The sequence below is a fragment of the Malus sylvestris genome, chromosome 9 (assembly GCF_916048215.2).
Source record: "Malus sylvestris chromosome 9, drMalSylv7.2, whole genome shotgun sequence".
In the NCBI taxonomy this organism is placed as follows: Eukaryota; Viridiplantae; Streptophyta; class Magnoliopsida; order Rosales; family Rosaceae; genus Malus; species Malus sylvestris.
The window spans coordinates 20,732,307-20,745,361 of record NC_062268.1 but is presented as its reverse complement, the minus strand read 5'-3'; the positions used below and the strand labels follow the sequence as shown (position 1 = coordinate 20,745,361).

Below are 13,055 nucleotides of genomic sequence, written 5' to 3'. Positions count from 1 at the left end.
TAACTTCTTCAACACTCAATGAAATCAAGTGATTCAAAAACGAAAATCATACTTCTCGACGAGACAAAGAGAATGGTACCTTTTTAGATGGCTAAATAGTCGTTATTTGGCCCGAAAACGGCTCGAAAGTAGCTGTTTTGGTCTCAAGTTAGCCATTTTCTAGCTATTTTCCGGCCAAACCACAACGATTTAGCTGTCTAAAAAGGTACCATTCTCTTCGTCTCATCAAGAATTTTGATTTTCATTTTTGAATCACTTGATTTCATTGAGTATTGAAGAAGTTATGAACGTTTAAAGTTTACCCAGTTTCCGGCGAGTTTTCCAGTTTTCCAGTTTTCCCTCGGACCAGTCAACTTTGAGGCTATTTTCTGGCTATCTCCAGCAGTCATTGGACTTCCAAATAGGTATAATCTTATTCTACAGTTTCCTATCTTCATTTTGATATATTATGGGTCGAATTTGGTTAAGAAACGATTGAGTTACAAAGCTTTGAAAATTGCCCAAACTTCCGGCCAAGAGCTCTGGGACACTTAACGGAGTTTTTAACGGAAGGACCAAAATGATGGATGGTGGACAATCTCAGGGACCACTTTTATCAATTTGAAATGTTAGAGACCAAAATGATGAGTTATGCAAATCTTAGAGACTATTTTGGTTATTTAGCCCTTTATATCATTATAAAACATACATATGGCAACCATTTACAAGAATACTACTGCGACAGATGGTAATGTTTGTGAGTGAAAATGGAGTATAATATGCCTTTGTACCAATATTTTGTGGTTAATTTTTTTTTTTATATTGATTAGACCTTATTTGGATGTGTTAGGTATGATTAAGATAACTATAGAGGATTTATATATGAGTTTAATGACCATTTAAATTATGACTAGCCTTCATACACATGCTCACGCACGTGCAAAAGATATTTTTTTGAATCACGGCGTGCTACACGCGACTTACACGTTTTAAATGTATTTATATCCATAAATTGACAAAATGAAAGTCAAATATTTGATGTAAATGAATATTCTTAGATCATGCTAGAAGAAACCCCTCATAAACCAATTAAAGCATCTGAATTCACATAATAAAATCCGTCTCTATAGAATTTACATTAAGAATAGAGAAAATAATATTTAATAAACAATTGATTGAATCACATTATTACTAGCCCATCGTGAGGTTAAGCACACCCCTTCCCCCTTAGTTTATATAATATCGTTTGTTAAAAAAAAATTATTTGACAACTAATTTAATCACATTATTATTTGCATGCGAAAGACCTTTTTTATAACTGGCTTTACACGCCTCTTAAAATGTTTTGAACGTATTTAAAAATAAAGAAAATAATATTAATAAACAACTGATTGAATCACATTATTGCTAGCCCACTGTGAGGCTAAGCCCACCCCCTCCCCTTAGTGTAGATAATATCGTTTGTTAAAAAAAAACAATCATTTGACAACTAATTTAATCACATTATTATCCGCATGCGAAATACCTTTTTTATAACTGGCATTACATGCCTCTTAAGATGTTTTGAACGTGTTTAAAAATAAAGAAAATAATATTAATAAACAACTGATTGAATTACATTATTGCTAGCCCATTGTGAGGCTAAGCCCACCCCTCCCCCTTAGTGTAGATAATATCGTTTGTTAAAAAAAAAAACAATCATTTGACAACTAATTTAATCACATTATTTCCGTGTGCGAAAGACATTTTTTATAACCGGCATTACACGCCTCTTAAGATGTTTTGAACGTGTTTTAAAATAAAGAAGTTGAATCACATTATTACTTGCCTACAGTGAGGTACTAATTAAAAAAAATAGCACAAAAAAACTAATTAAAATGACGAAGGCATTTTTTGAATCACGGTGTGCTACGCGCGACTTACTTGTTTTAAATGTATTTATATGCGTAAATTGACAAAAGGAAAGTCAAATATTTGAAGTAAATGAATAATCTTAGATCATGCTAGAATAAATCCCTCATGAACCAATTAAAACAGCTAAATTTATATAATAAAATCCGTCTTTATAGAATTTACATGAAGAATAGAGAAAATAATATTTAATAAACAATTGATTAAATCACATTATTGTTAGCCCATTGTGAGGTTAAGCCCACCCCACCCCCTTAGTGTAGATAATATCGTTTGTTAATAAAAAACGGTCATTTGACAACTAATTTAATCACATTATTATCTGCATGTGAAATATTTTTTTTATAACTGGCATTACACACCTCTTAAGAGGTTTTGAACGTGTTTAAAAATAAAGAAAATAATATTTAATAAACAACTGATGAATCACATTATTGCTAGCCCATGGTGAGGTTAAGCCCACACCTTCCCCCTTAGTGTAGATAATATCGTTTGTTAAAAAAAAAAAAACAATCATTTGACAACCAATTTATAATCACATTATTATCCGCGTGCGAAATACCTTTTTTATAACCGACATTATATGCCTCTTAAGATGTTTTGAACACGTTTTAAAATAGAGAAATTGAATCGCATTATTGCTACTAATTAAAAAAAAAGTACAAAAAAAAAACCACAAAAAAAAAAAAAAACAAATCAAATTGATGAAGGGATTTTTTAAATCACAGTGTGGTACGCCTGACTTACATGTTTTAAATGTATTTATGTGCGTAAATTGACAAAAAGGAAAGTCAAATATTTGAAGTAAATGAATAATCTTAGATCATGTGTCACATCCCGACCAGGGGTCCACCATATCTTGGGCATGCTCCATTGCCGTAGCACGATATTGTCCGCTTTGGGCCCCGACCACGCCCTCACTATTTTGTTTCTGGGAACTTACACGAGAACTTCCCAGTGGGATGAGAACTTGCCAGTGAGCTCCCAAAAGGCCTCATACTAGGTAGGGATGAGAATATACATATAAGGATCACTCCCCTGGGCGATGTGGGATCTTACAAAATTAGTTGTCAAATGATTGTTTTTTTTTTTTAACAAACAATATTATCTACACAGGGGGTGGGGGTGGGGGTGGGCTTAGCCTCACAATAGGCTAGCAATAATATGATTCAATCAGTTATTTATGAAATATTATTTTCTTTACTTTTAAACACGTTCAAAACATTTTAAGAGGCTTGTAATGCCAGCTATAAAAAAGGCCATTCACATGCGGATAATAATGTGATTAAATTAGTTGTCAAATGATTGTGTTTTTTTTTTAACAAACCATATTATCTACACTAAGGGGGAGGGGGTGGACTTAGCCTAACAATGGACTAGTAATAATGTGATTCAATCAATTGTTCATCAAATATTATTTTCTCTATTCTTAAAGTAAATTCTATAGAGACCGATTTTATTATGTGAATTCAGCTGCTTTAATTAGTTTATGAGGGGTTTCTTCTAGCATGATGACACACCTCGACTGAGGTCAAGGCATGCTAGCCGTCACGTGAGGGTGACGTAGCCATGTACACAGTGCAGAAGCAATAAGGATAGGAAATATATGAATAAATAACGACCGAAAGTTACTAATGTGCACTCATAAACCAGAAGTGCTAAGAGTGAATTACAAGTGTAAGTACATCTAATCAGAGCGTAGAAAGTCTAGGTGCAGTCCAGTAGAACAAGTACTAATCATACAGTACCATAAGATGTACTACAATTATTTTAATATGTCAGAACCGCCGAAATCCTCGTACGCCACCAACAGCAAGCTTACCTAAAACCTGGAGAGGCATAAAATAGAAAACGTGAGTGGGCAAAAATAAATGTTTTACAAAACCATTTCATTTCTCAAAGGTTCTAACCCCTCGCCGTAAAACATGTATAATTTTCCCAGAAATAGAATACAAACATATGCATAAATATATATGTAAATATCTCAATTCAATTCATGCTTCACATAATCATATTCATAAGTATGCTCATGCCAAAACATAAAATAGAATAAGTAACTCAGGTGAGAATAATTTCATTACAATTAACCTATTAGCCGGAACCCCTGCATAAGTCTATACGGCTGAATTCATAGCTCATTATTTAATCTAGCCGGAGTCACTACAATGACCTATACGGCACTACATTGCACATAAGTCGGAACCACTAAAAAGGGTCTGTACGACAAGACTGGGTGTAATATAGTTATGCTCAATACTACGCTCTTATGATAGATGGGCGATAAATCGCTAGTCACCTACGAGTCGGAACCACCTATGATGGTCTGTAAGACAGGACTGTGCACCTAAATTGGATCCAATATGAGCATGTGGTGCGGAAGGTGACATTATATACAGGCCTGTGCCATATCTCTGACTAAATCAGAATCACCCTAGGTGCAGGTTTATGAGCTCAATGTTTACATATCACATTATCGATGATTCACATAACCAAACTGTTGATGCACAAAATCAGCGAAGACTTTGGTACAACAGAAAGTGTCAGGTTTTATGACCTTCGCTTGGTTGCTTCGGTCACTAGTGAGGATAAGTACGTAAATGAATAGAGACAGAGAAGCAAACACAGGATGTACGTGGTTCACCCAGATTGGCTACGTCCACGGAGTAGAGGAGTTCTTATTAGTAGTGAAAGGCTTACACAAGTACAAAGGATCAAGCTCTCAATTTAGTGAGTTCTTGTGAATGATTTAACACAAATGGCATTCGGCAATATTGTGGGGGAATGACCCCTATTTATAGAAAAACTTGTAGCTTTGTCACATTGACATGTGTCATGTTATGATTGGTTCTTGATGTTGACACGTGCTGCGCTCTGATTGGCTTCTAATCTTGACACGTGTCGAGTAGTGATTGGCCTCCTGGTCGGAGGGGAACTCTTCTGGGTCCTTGACAGTATAGCGTTGGCCGGTGCTCGGTAGTTTCGGGATTGGTCAAGTATGGTACAAACAGTGCTCCCCTAAGTTCCCGAGTGAGGGAAACTCCTCGGTTGGGGACTTGCAAGATCCAATCCCTTGAGTAATCACGAAACTTCTAAGTACCGAAGTGTGGTCTGATCTTCATCTGCCCTTCTCTGGAAGTACCTTTCCTCCATCCGGGAATGGTGTATTTAGCTGATGTTGACGCACAAGGTAATGTATCAATTTCACTTGAAGCTTAGTTGTAGTTTCGGGCTTAGTCAAGTGTGATACAAACCCTATAGTAGGAGTCCCCCAAGTCGCCGAGCTAGGAGATCTGCCGAAAGAGGTGACAGACAAGGTAAGCAGTCAAACTTCCAAGTAAGCAACCCAGGATCAGAGGTTTGACGTCGGCTTCCGGTTGATTGTTCTCATTCTCCTTGTCTCTCATTCAACTGCCAGGATAAGGAGAAGCAAATGGATAAGAGATGATATGAGATACTTTTGCTTTTGAAGAAGTAACTTTCCACAGGCTTATTCTTGAACTGTGCTGGAGGGTTTTCTGGTGCCCTTCAGAGTATAAGGCCGACTCAAAAATTTGAGGGTCAAAACAAGTTCATCAAATCTAGAGTACGTTTGACCTTGATGATATGGGATACTTTTGCTGTTGACGGAATAATGAATGTGGTATGGAAAGGTGTCGTGCTGTAGTGATCTGTTTCAGCTCACCGTTGAACCTTCTGCTTCAATCTTTTGCATGGCAGAAGTGGTGTGCAACCTTTGCATTTAAATGGTCCTTCAGAACATTCCTTCATAGTGACTCATCCACGCTTGGCAGCTTCAGTGTAAAGAGCCAATATCTGATCAACTGTCATGAGGTATTTGCCGGTGGAATTCGTGACCTTGACAGCAGTTGAGGATGAGTACTCGAGAGCAATGTTAAGTAAGCAACCAGGCAAAGGCTCAAGGCAGTCAGTTCTAAATTGGAGGTTTGATTTCAGGTTCCGACTGACTGCTCTCTTTCTCCTTGTCCTGCAGGTGTGGACAAGGACAAAGACAAAGACAGGGAGAAAGCATGATATGGGATACTCTTGCTTTCGACCCTGATGATATGAGATACTCTTGTTCTTAGTGTGGCTTATTTGCTGAGGTATTATCGGGGGGAAATAAAGCTGAGTATTTCGAGAGGTTATGTTGAGGGTGCCTTTTCGAATGCGAGAAAGGGTTGAGCATTTTTGCAGGTTTGCCTGTCCGTTGAGGAGGGAGGTCAATGTATATAGGGATTTCCCAATAACAAGTAGTAATGCTATTCCTTTACCCTTCTTGGTCACAGCAATGTAGTGGGAGCTGCCAGCTTCACGTGTTTTAATTTTGTCAGAGCACTTTGAAAAAGTGGTATGTGGTATCTGGAAAGCTGATATTACGTGTGAAGATTACAGACAAGCTTTATCTAAGGAAATCTGGCTCTCGAAGTTCTGAGAGTTGTGCCTCTTCGGTTTTCGAACAAGCAATCCCGTCGAGGATCTGACTCTCGAGATTCGGAAAGCGGTGCTGCTTCGGTTTTTGAGAAAGTAATTATGTTGAGAGTCTTTTCTCGAATGTGAGTAAAGGTTGGACGTTCTTGCCAACTTGTCTTGCCGCAAAACACGGAGGTCGACACACATAGGGACTTTCCAGTTGTCAAGCAGTGGTGCTGTTCCTTTACCCTTATGGGTAATAGTAGGGTAGCTGGAACTTCGAAATTCTCGTGCCTAAACTTTGTCAGAGATCTTTGACAAAGTTATATGTGGTACCCGAGGAGTTGATGGTGCATATGGAGAGCGGTGATTGAACAGTAAGATTCACGTGCTTTCTACTTCACCAGAAATCTTCGACAGATTGCCCGTAATTTCCGCAAAGCTGATTGTGCATGTGATAGGTGCTGACGAGGCTGCAAAAGCAGGTGCTTCTTCGATTTCTGAGATCGGCCCTCGTGGTCTCTGAGCAGCCCAGCTTTTGAGAAAGCAAACGCCTCTTCGATTTCTGAGATCGGCCCTCGTGGTCTCTGAGCAGCCCAGCTTTTGAGAAAGCAAACGCCTCTTCGATTTCTGAAGCTCCGTCGAGTGCAGATTTTTATAGAGGCTGGCATTAAGTTCCACAGCACACTTGAATCTCTACCAGTAGAAGCTCATTTCTTGCACTTCTAAGATCTTGATTTGTCTGACCTCTTCCTTCTTCAACACATTTGAAAATGTCTGGACCCTCCGACCGTCGTTTTGACTTGAACCTTGGAGAAGAGACAGCCACGCCTTCTCCAGACAACATATGGCGCCCATCCTTCATATCCCCTACTGGTCCTCTTACCGTTGGGGATTCTGTGATGAAGAATGATATGACCGCTGCAGTGGTGGCCAGGAACCTTCTCACTCCCAAAGATAACAGACTACTTTCCAAACGGTCTGATGAGTTGGCTGTTAAGGACTCCCTGGCTCTTAGTGTTCAGTGTGCAGGTTCTGTGTCTAATATGGCCCAACGCCTATTTGCTAGAACCCGCCAAGTTGAATCATTGGCTGCTGAAGTGATGAGTCTCAAACAGGAGATTAGAGGGCTCAAGCATGAGAATAAGCAGTTGCACCGGCTCGCCCATGACTATGCTACAAACATGAAGAGGAAGCTTGACCAGATGAAGGAATCTGATGGTAAGGTTTTACTTGATCATCAGCGGTTTGTGGGTTTGTTCCAAAGGCATTTATTGCCTTCGTCCTCTGGGGCTGTACCTGGTAATGAAGCTTCAAATGATGAACCTCCAATGCCTCATCCTTCTGGGGTTTTGTCAAGTACTGAGGCTCCGGATAACCACCCTCCGGTGCTTTCTCTTTCTGGGGCTCTACCGACTGCTGAGACTTCCCCTAAGCAACCTTTGTGAAGGCTCCCTTTTGTTTGTTTATTTTGACTCATGTATATGTACATATTTGTGGCTTATCGAAAATATTAATAAATAAGCTTTGCTTCATTTCAATATATTGTGTTAAATACACCAAAGCCTTCTTCATAAAGTTCTTTGAATTTTTGCTTTTGTTGAAACCTGTATTGTTGAAGCTTTGTGAGTGAAGCATGTAGTTTGAGGTAGTGTTCCCTTAATTTCCCGAGTGAGGAAAACTTCTCGGTTGGAGACTTGAAAAATCCAAGTCACTGAGTAGTCACGAACTTTTGAGTACCAAGGCGTAGTAGCATATGGTGGGAGTCCCCCAAGTCTCTAGTCGAGGGAGTGGACGAATGAGGTGTCTTGCTAATAGTCCATGTCGTAAGTACCAAAACTTCATTCTTTTGTTTTCTAAGTGGTAGCCCCGGACTTTTTCTTCATATATTTTGTTTATGAAGGTTGCTAGGCCCGAATAAGTGGAATTGCAGAAGGTGTAACGGTTGGTAGCTGTTTTATGGAAAGCCATCTGACTACGATAGTCTTGCACAGGATGACTATAGGGAGATACACACACATACTGCTATGATAGAGGGTGTAACCGTTGGTGCATTACAATCATAATGGAAGCATCACAATGATGGAAGCATCACAATGATGAAAGCATCATAATGATGAAAACACCATAATGATGAAACATCATAATGATGTTTCTTTGGTGGAATTGTTTTTCATTTCCCCTAACACCCTGAATTGGTTTTCAATATAAGACCATCATCTGTAGCTCGAATCACAAAGTTGCCTTCATGAAAGTTGTTCTTTAATTCCTTAACTACAGCATATCCAAATTTGAGAGCCATCAGATCAGTACAACTCTAGAAATTCAGGTACGACGAGTGATTGTTCATCATTTGTCTGTCAACACGTCAGACCTGTTGTGAGCTTCAAAAACTCCATTTTCTCTTGCTTAGATCAACATACTTTCTTCATCGAAGTTGTTCCTTAACTTGTGAACTACAACATATCCAAAATTGAGATCCCTCGGAGCTGTATAACTCAAGAAATTTAGGTATGATGAATGACTGGTTATTCTTTTTCTGTCAACCCGTCAGATTTGTTGTGAGCTTCGAAACTCCATTTTCGATTGTTCAGATCAGCATGCTTTCTTCATTGAAGTTGTTCCTCATCGTCTCTTTCATAACATATCAAAAATTCAGAATGAACTAATGGTTAAATATTTCCAGATCTTCGAAACATCACAGCAGCTTCGAAATCTGCAAGAATCCGACTGTCATGCTTGGAGCTTCAACACTTTAATTTCCGTGGCTCAAACAGAAATGGTTCCTTCTTGAAAGTTGTTCATCTGCTCAAGAACTAGAGGGTGTCCAAAATTCAGCTCCATTGGAGAAAAGCAGCAGCTGCAAAAATTTGATAGAGAAAAGGAGGCGAAGCTTCGTTGGATTTCTAGGCTGGGGAAGATTCCAGTTTTTGTAGCAACTTCAGTACTGGTGAATTGCTTGTATTTTTGTCCATAACTAAATTTTGGACTTTGAATTATTATTTGATCTATCATAATATGTTTGGGAACATATATAAGTGAACAAATAAGAAGGAAAATTTTGGGCCCTTGTGGGTGTAAAACAAAAAATGTTTATGTTTACCCAAGTGTTTTTGTACAAGTTCAAGGGCATCTTGGGTTTTGTGAACAAAATTTGTTTATTTGGAGCAAGGTTTTGTGTTGAAGCTTTCTAGGTGAAGCTTTGATGGTGAAGCTTTGTAGGTGAAGCTTTTTTAAGTGAAGCTTTTCGGGTGAAGTTTTTTGGGTGAAGCTTTGTGGGTGAAGCTTTTTAGGTGAAGCTTTGTGGGTGAAGCTTTTGTAGGTGAAGCTTTGATGGTGAAGCTTTGTAGATGAAGCTGTTTTTTTTTTTTTTTTTTTTTTTTTTTTTTTTTTTTTGGGCGCTTGACACGGTCTTCATTTGCTTGTTTTGTAGTGACTGTGGAAGACGGATTGCTTTCTGATTGAGAAGGGTTCCGGCATCGCTTTGCACCATCTTCATGTGGGTAATATAGGAACTTCCTTATGTTTTGATCATGCATGTAGTGATAGAATTTGTTTCTTCTTATTGTAGATGTCAGAGCCTGGAAGTTCTAGTGATGAGGGCTCTTCTAGCTTTAGCTCTAAGTCTGAGTCTGCAATGTCGGAGTCTTCAGGGTCTTTGTTAGAGTCCTGTACTAGAGAAACATTGGATGATCTTCCCAACCGTCGAACTTTAGCTATTGCTAGTTCTTCCTCCATGGCGTTGGGTGAGGGGGTTGTTTTTGATGCCATACCCATAGTTCGCTCTGAGTTCACAGCAGACCATCTAAAGAATAACTTGTTAAATAATGAGAAGCAGGTTGAGGCGCTAAGGCAGTCATGTAATATCCCTCGTAGTGTAGGGATACGCTTGGTACATGATGAAGAATGGCCTTCTGAGCCTCCCCAGGGTCATGTTATGTTCTACACCCAGATATTACTGACTTTAGGGGTGAGACTACCTTTACATCCGTGGTTGCAAAAGATGTTATCTTTGATCGGATATGCACCTGGGCAACTCAATCCTGGTTTCTGGGATACTTTGATTGGATTTTATATCATTTGGATGGAGTGTGGGTTGTGTGAGCCTTCCTTCCATCAGTGGCGTTACTGTTACAAGATGCGCCCAGCAAAATCATGCACTGGTTATGCCGAGTGTGCATGTCGGAGTGAGAGAGAGCGTATTGTGTATGGTAAGAAAAAGGCATACTACACATGGAAAAACCGTTGGTGCTTTCTGTATAATGATTGGGAGTATGATAAGGGTGTCACGCCTGAGCGACGTGTGCTTACTCACTTCCAGACTGTAGGTTGTAACGTATCAACCGTTCGTACTATTTGCTATTTGTTGTGGTCTTTTCTTGCTTCTAACACTTTGTTTCATGTAGTGACGCGGGGCACCATCCAACTGTTTGGGCAGGAGCTATCTGACGTAGAGAAGGTGTTGAGGGTGCCCAAAGAGGATAGACACTTAAGCAAGCTACGACCCTTATTTCGTCGGTACGGTTTCCAACCCTTAGTTTCCGAGAGCCAGGGACGATCGAGTAAGTTGTATCCTTCATGTAAACTTAGCTCAATTCCTTACTTTATTTGGAAAGTTGTATTTCTTATTTTGATTTTCCTTATGCAGTGGAGAAGGTAAGCAAGAAAACAGGGACTAGCACCCATAAAAGGAGAGCACCAGTGTTAGTTCCTTCGGAAGACATCCTACCGCATAAGAAAATTCATAAGTTCCGAGGGGAACCATCCGTTAGACCTAAGTCCCAAGATGGGGTCCTTAAGGGGCCTGCCTTTAGGAAGACTGGAGTCGAGGCCGTTGAAAATGCTGCTGCCGTAGTTGTAGGAGAAGGGAGCCGACTGTTGCCTCCTCCTCTTACTATGGAGCACACTGTCCAGGAAAATGATCCCGGTTCCCGCCATGAGGGGAAAGGCAAGGAAAGAGCTGGCAGTGTCCCGTGGAAGGACTTGAGGATTGCCACGCGGCCAAAGGATTTTGGGGATATCAACAATTGCTTGGCAGAGCGTCGATTCGCCTTCGATGAGCTCGGAGAGCCCTTAGCTAAGGATGAATCGGATTGCGACCGGATGTTGAAGCTGTCTTCATATGTGAGTGTTACTTTGTCATTTCCTTACTTTTTCCTCTTTATTATCATTATTTAGGTAGTGATGATCGTCTTGCCATGCAGGTCATGGCCGAGTATCACGACAGACTGCAAGAGGTTGAGCGGTACAAGGCAAAACTGAAGGAGAATAAGCAGCTTGTGGACGAGGCCCGAAGGAATAAGGGACTTTTGACTCAGGCTCTCCAACTGAAGGACGAAACCATGGAGAGCTTGAAAAGGCGAAATGGTGAGAACCTAAGGCTTAAGAAATTGTTTGAGGCAACTAAAAAACAGTTGGAGGTGGCTACCTTGGAGGTATCCAAGGTTAGGGGAGAATTGGATGGTGCCTTAGTTGAGATTTCTGAACTGGAGAAGAGCATTCCAACTGAAAGGGAGGCTGCTGTGCAAGAATACTTAAGTTCTTCGACCTTTCATCTTGCTATTAAACCCCACTGTGCTCAAGAAGCTCGCTTTGAAAAAAGGAAATGGATGGCCGTCCTTGATCGTTATGATGATGGGAGCATTCTTCGAAAATACCACGAAGATATAGATGAGCATCATCGAAAGGGCGAGACATTCGTCCTTGCTGTTGATCCTAGCAGCGAAGATGAGTCTGATAATGAAGGTAGTGCTGATGCACAGACTCAGCATGGTGAAGAGGGTCTTGGGGATGCAGAGGATGATGGTAGGACGCGGAGTGATACTGCCAGGGGTTCGGCTTCAGATGAGAATGAATAGCAGTGTCTTTACTATCTGCATGTATTCTGGATGTAGTAGTCTGATGTGTGTATAACATGTGCCCATGTTATAAGCTTGAGAGTTTTGGATTTTAGGTGTTTATGAGTGTTTGCACTATTATTAATGCATGTTTGGCTATGTATGAATAGATCTATTGTTTGGATATAAGCCCTTGTTTGGTTGTTCCTTTCTTTGTATAGTCTTGTCGACACATACTTAGATTTTGTTTCGTGTTGGATATATCTGCTTTGAGGTTTCAACACTTGAGTGTTCCATGCTAGGAATGTAAAAGAGTGAGGGCTGAGTTGGCTAAATTACCTCTTTATTGAATTCATTGCCAAATGGCCTTCATTACATAGGATGCCGAACGGCTATAGCTCAACACTTGTACATCGTGAGTCTATTTGTAGTAGTACTTCAAGTGATCAGCGTTCCATGGATGGCCAAGGGTCTTGCCATCGGAGCTTCTAAGTGTGTAAGAGCCAGGGCAACTGATGCCAATGACTTCATACGGTCCATCCCAGTTTGGACTAAGTGTGCCTTCACTCGGGACTCTGTCGCAGAGTAATCTTTTCTTTAAGACCCAGTCTCCTATTTTGAAAGAACGAGGCTTGACCCTAGAGTCATAATAGTTGCAGATGCGCTGCTTGTAGGCGACATTCCTCAAGTGAGCTTGGTTTCTGTGTTCCTCGACTAAATCCAAGTTGAGGGTGAGTTGTTTGTCATTTTCACTTTGAATGTAGTTCTGGACTCGGAATGTTGCTTGCTCGAGCTCAACAGGGACAACCGCCTCTGTGCCAAAGGCAAGTGAGAATGGAGTTTCTCCTGTTGAAGTCCGATATGAAGTGCGATATGACCAAAGAACTTGGGGTACAAATTCTGGCCAACAGCCTTTAG

The 13,055-nt window shown here is 40.3% G+C and overlaps 1 protein-coding gene across 1 annotated transcript; it reads left to right on the top strand.

Moving 5' to 3' along the window:
* The first annotated feature begins 9,666 nt into the window (after positions 1 to 9,666).
* On the top strand, positions 9,667 to 12,298 carry LOC126634049 (uncharacterized). The gene is made up of 3 exons (XM_050304536.1): positions 9,667 to 10,862; positions 10,949 to 11,424; positions 11,505 to 12,298. Exons 1-3 carry the CDS (start codon positions 9,872 to 9,874, stop codon positions 12,156 to 12,158), a joined length of 2,121 nt encoding a protein of 706 aa, XP_050160493.1. The 5' UTR covers positions 9,667 to 9,871; the 3' UTR covers positions 12,159 to 12,298.
* Positions 12,299 to 13,055: the final 757 nt, after the last annotated feature.

Coding starts and splice junctions, on each gene's coding strand:
- LOC126634049 (XM_050304536.1), top strand. CDS start 9,872: ATGTCAGAGCCTGGAAGTTCTAGTGATGAGGGCTCTTCTAGCTTTAGC. Junction 10,863..10,948: donor CGAGAGCCAGGGACGATCGA/GTAAGTTGTATC, acceptor TTCCTTATGCAG/TGGAGAAGGTAAGCAAGAAA. Junction 11,425..11,504: donor TGTTGAAGCTGTCTTCATAT/GTGAGTGTTACT, acceptor CTTGCCATGCAG/GTCATGGCCGAGTATCACGA.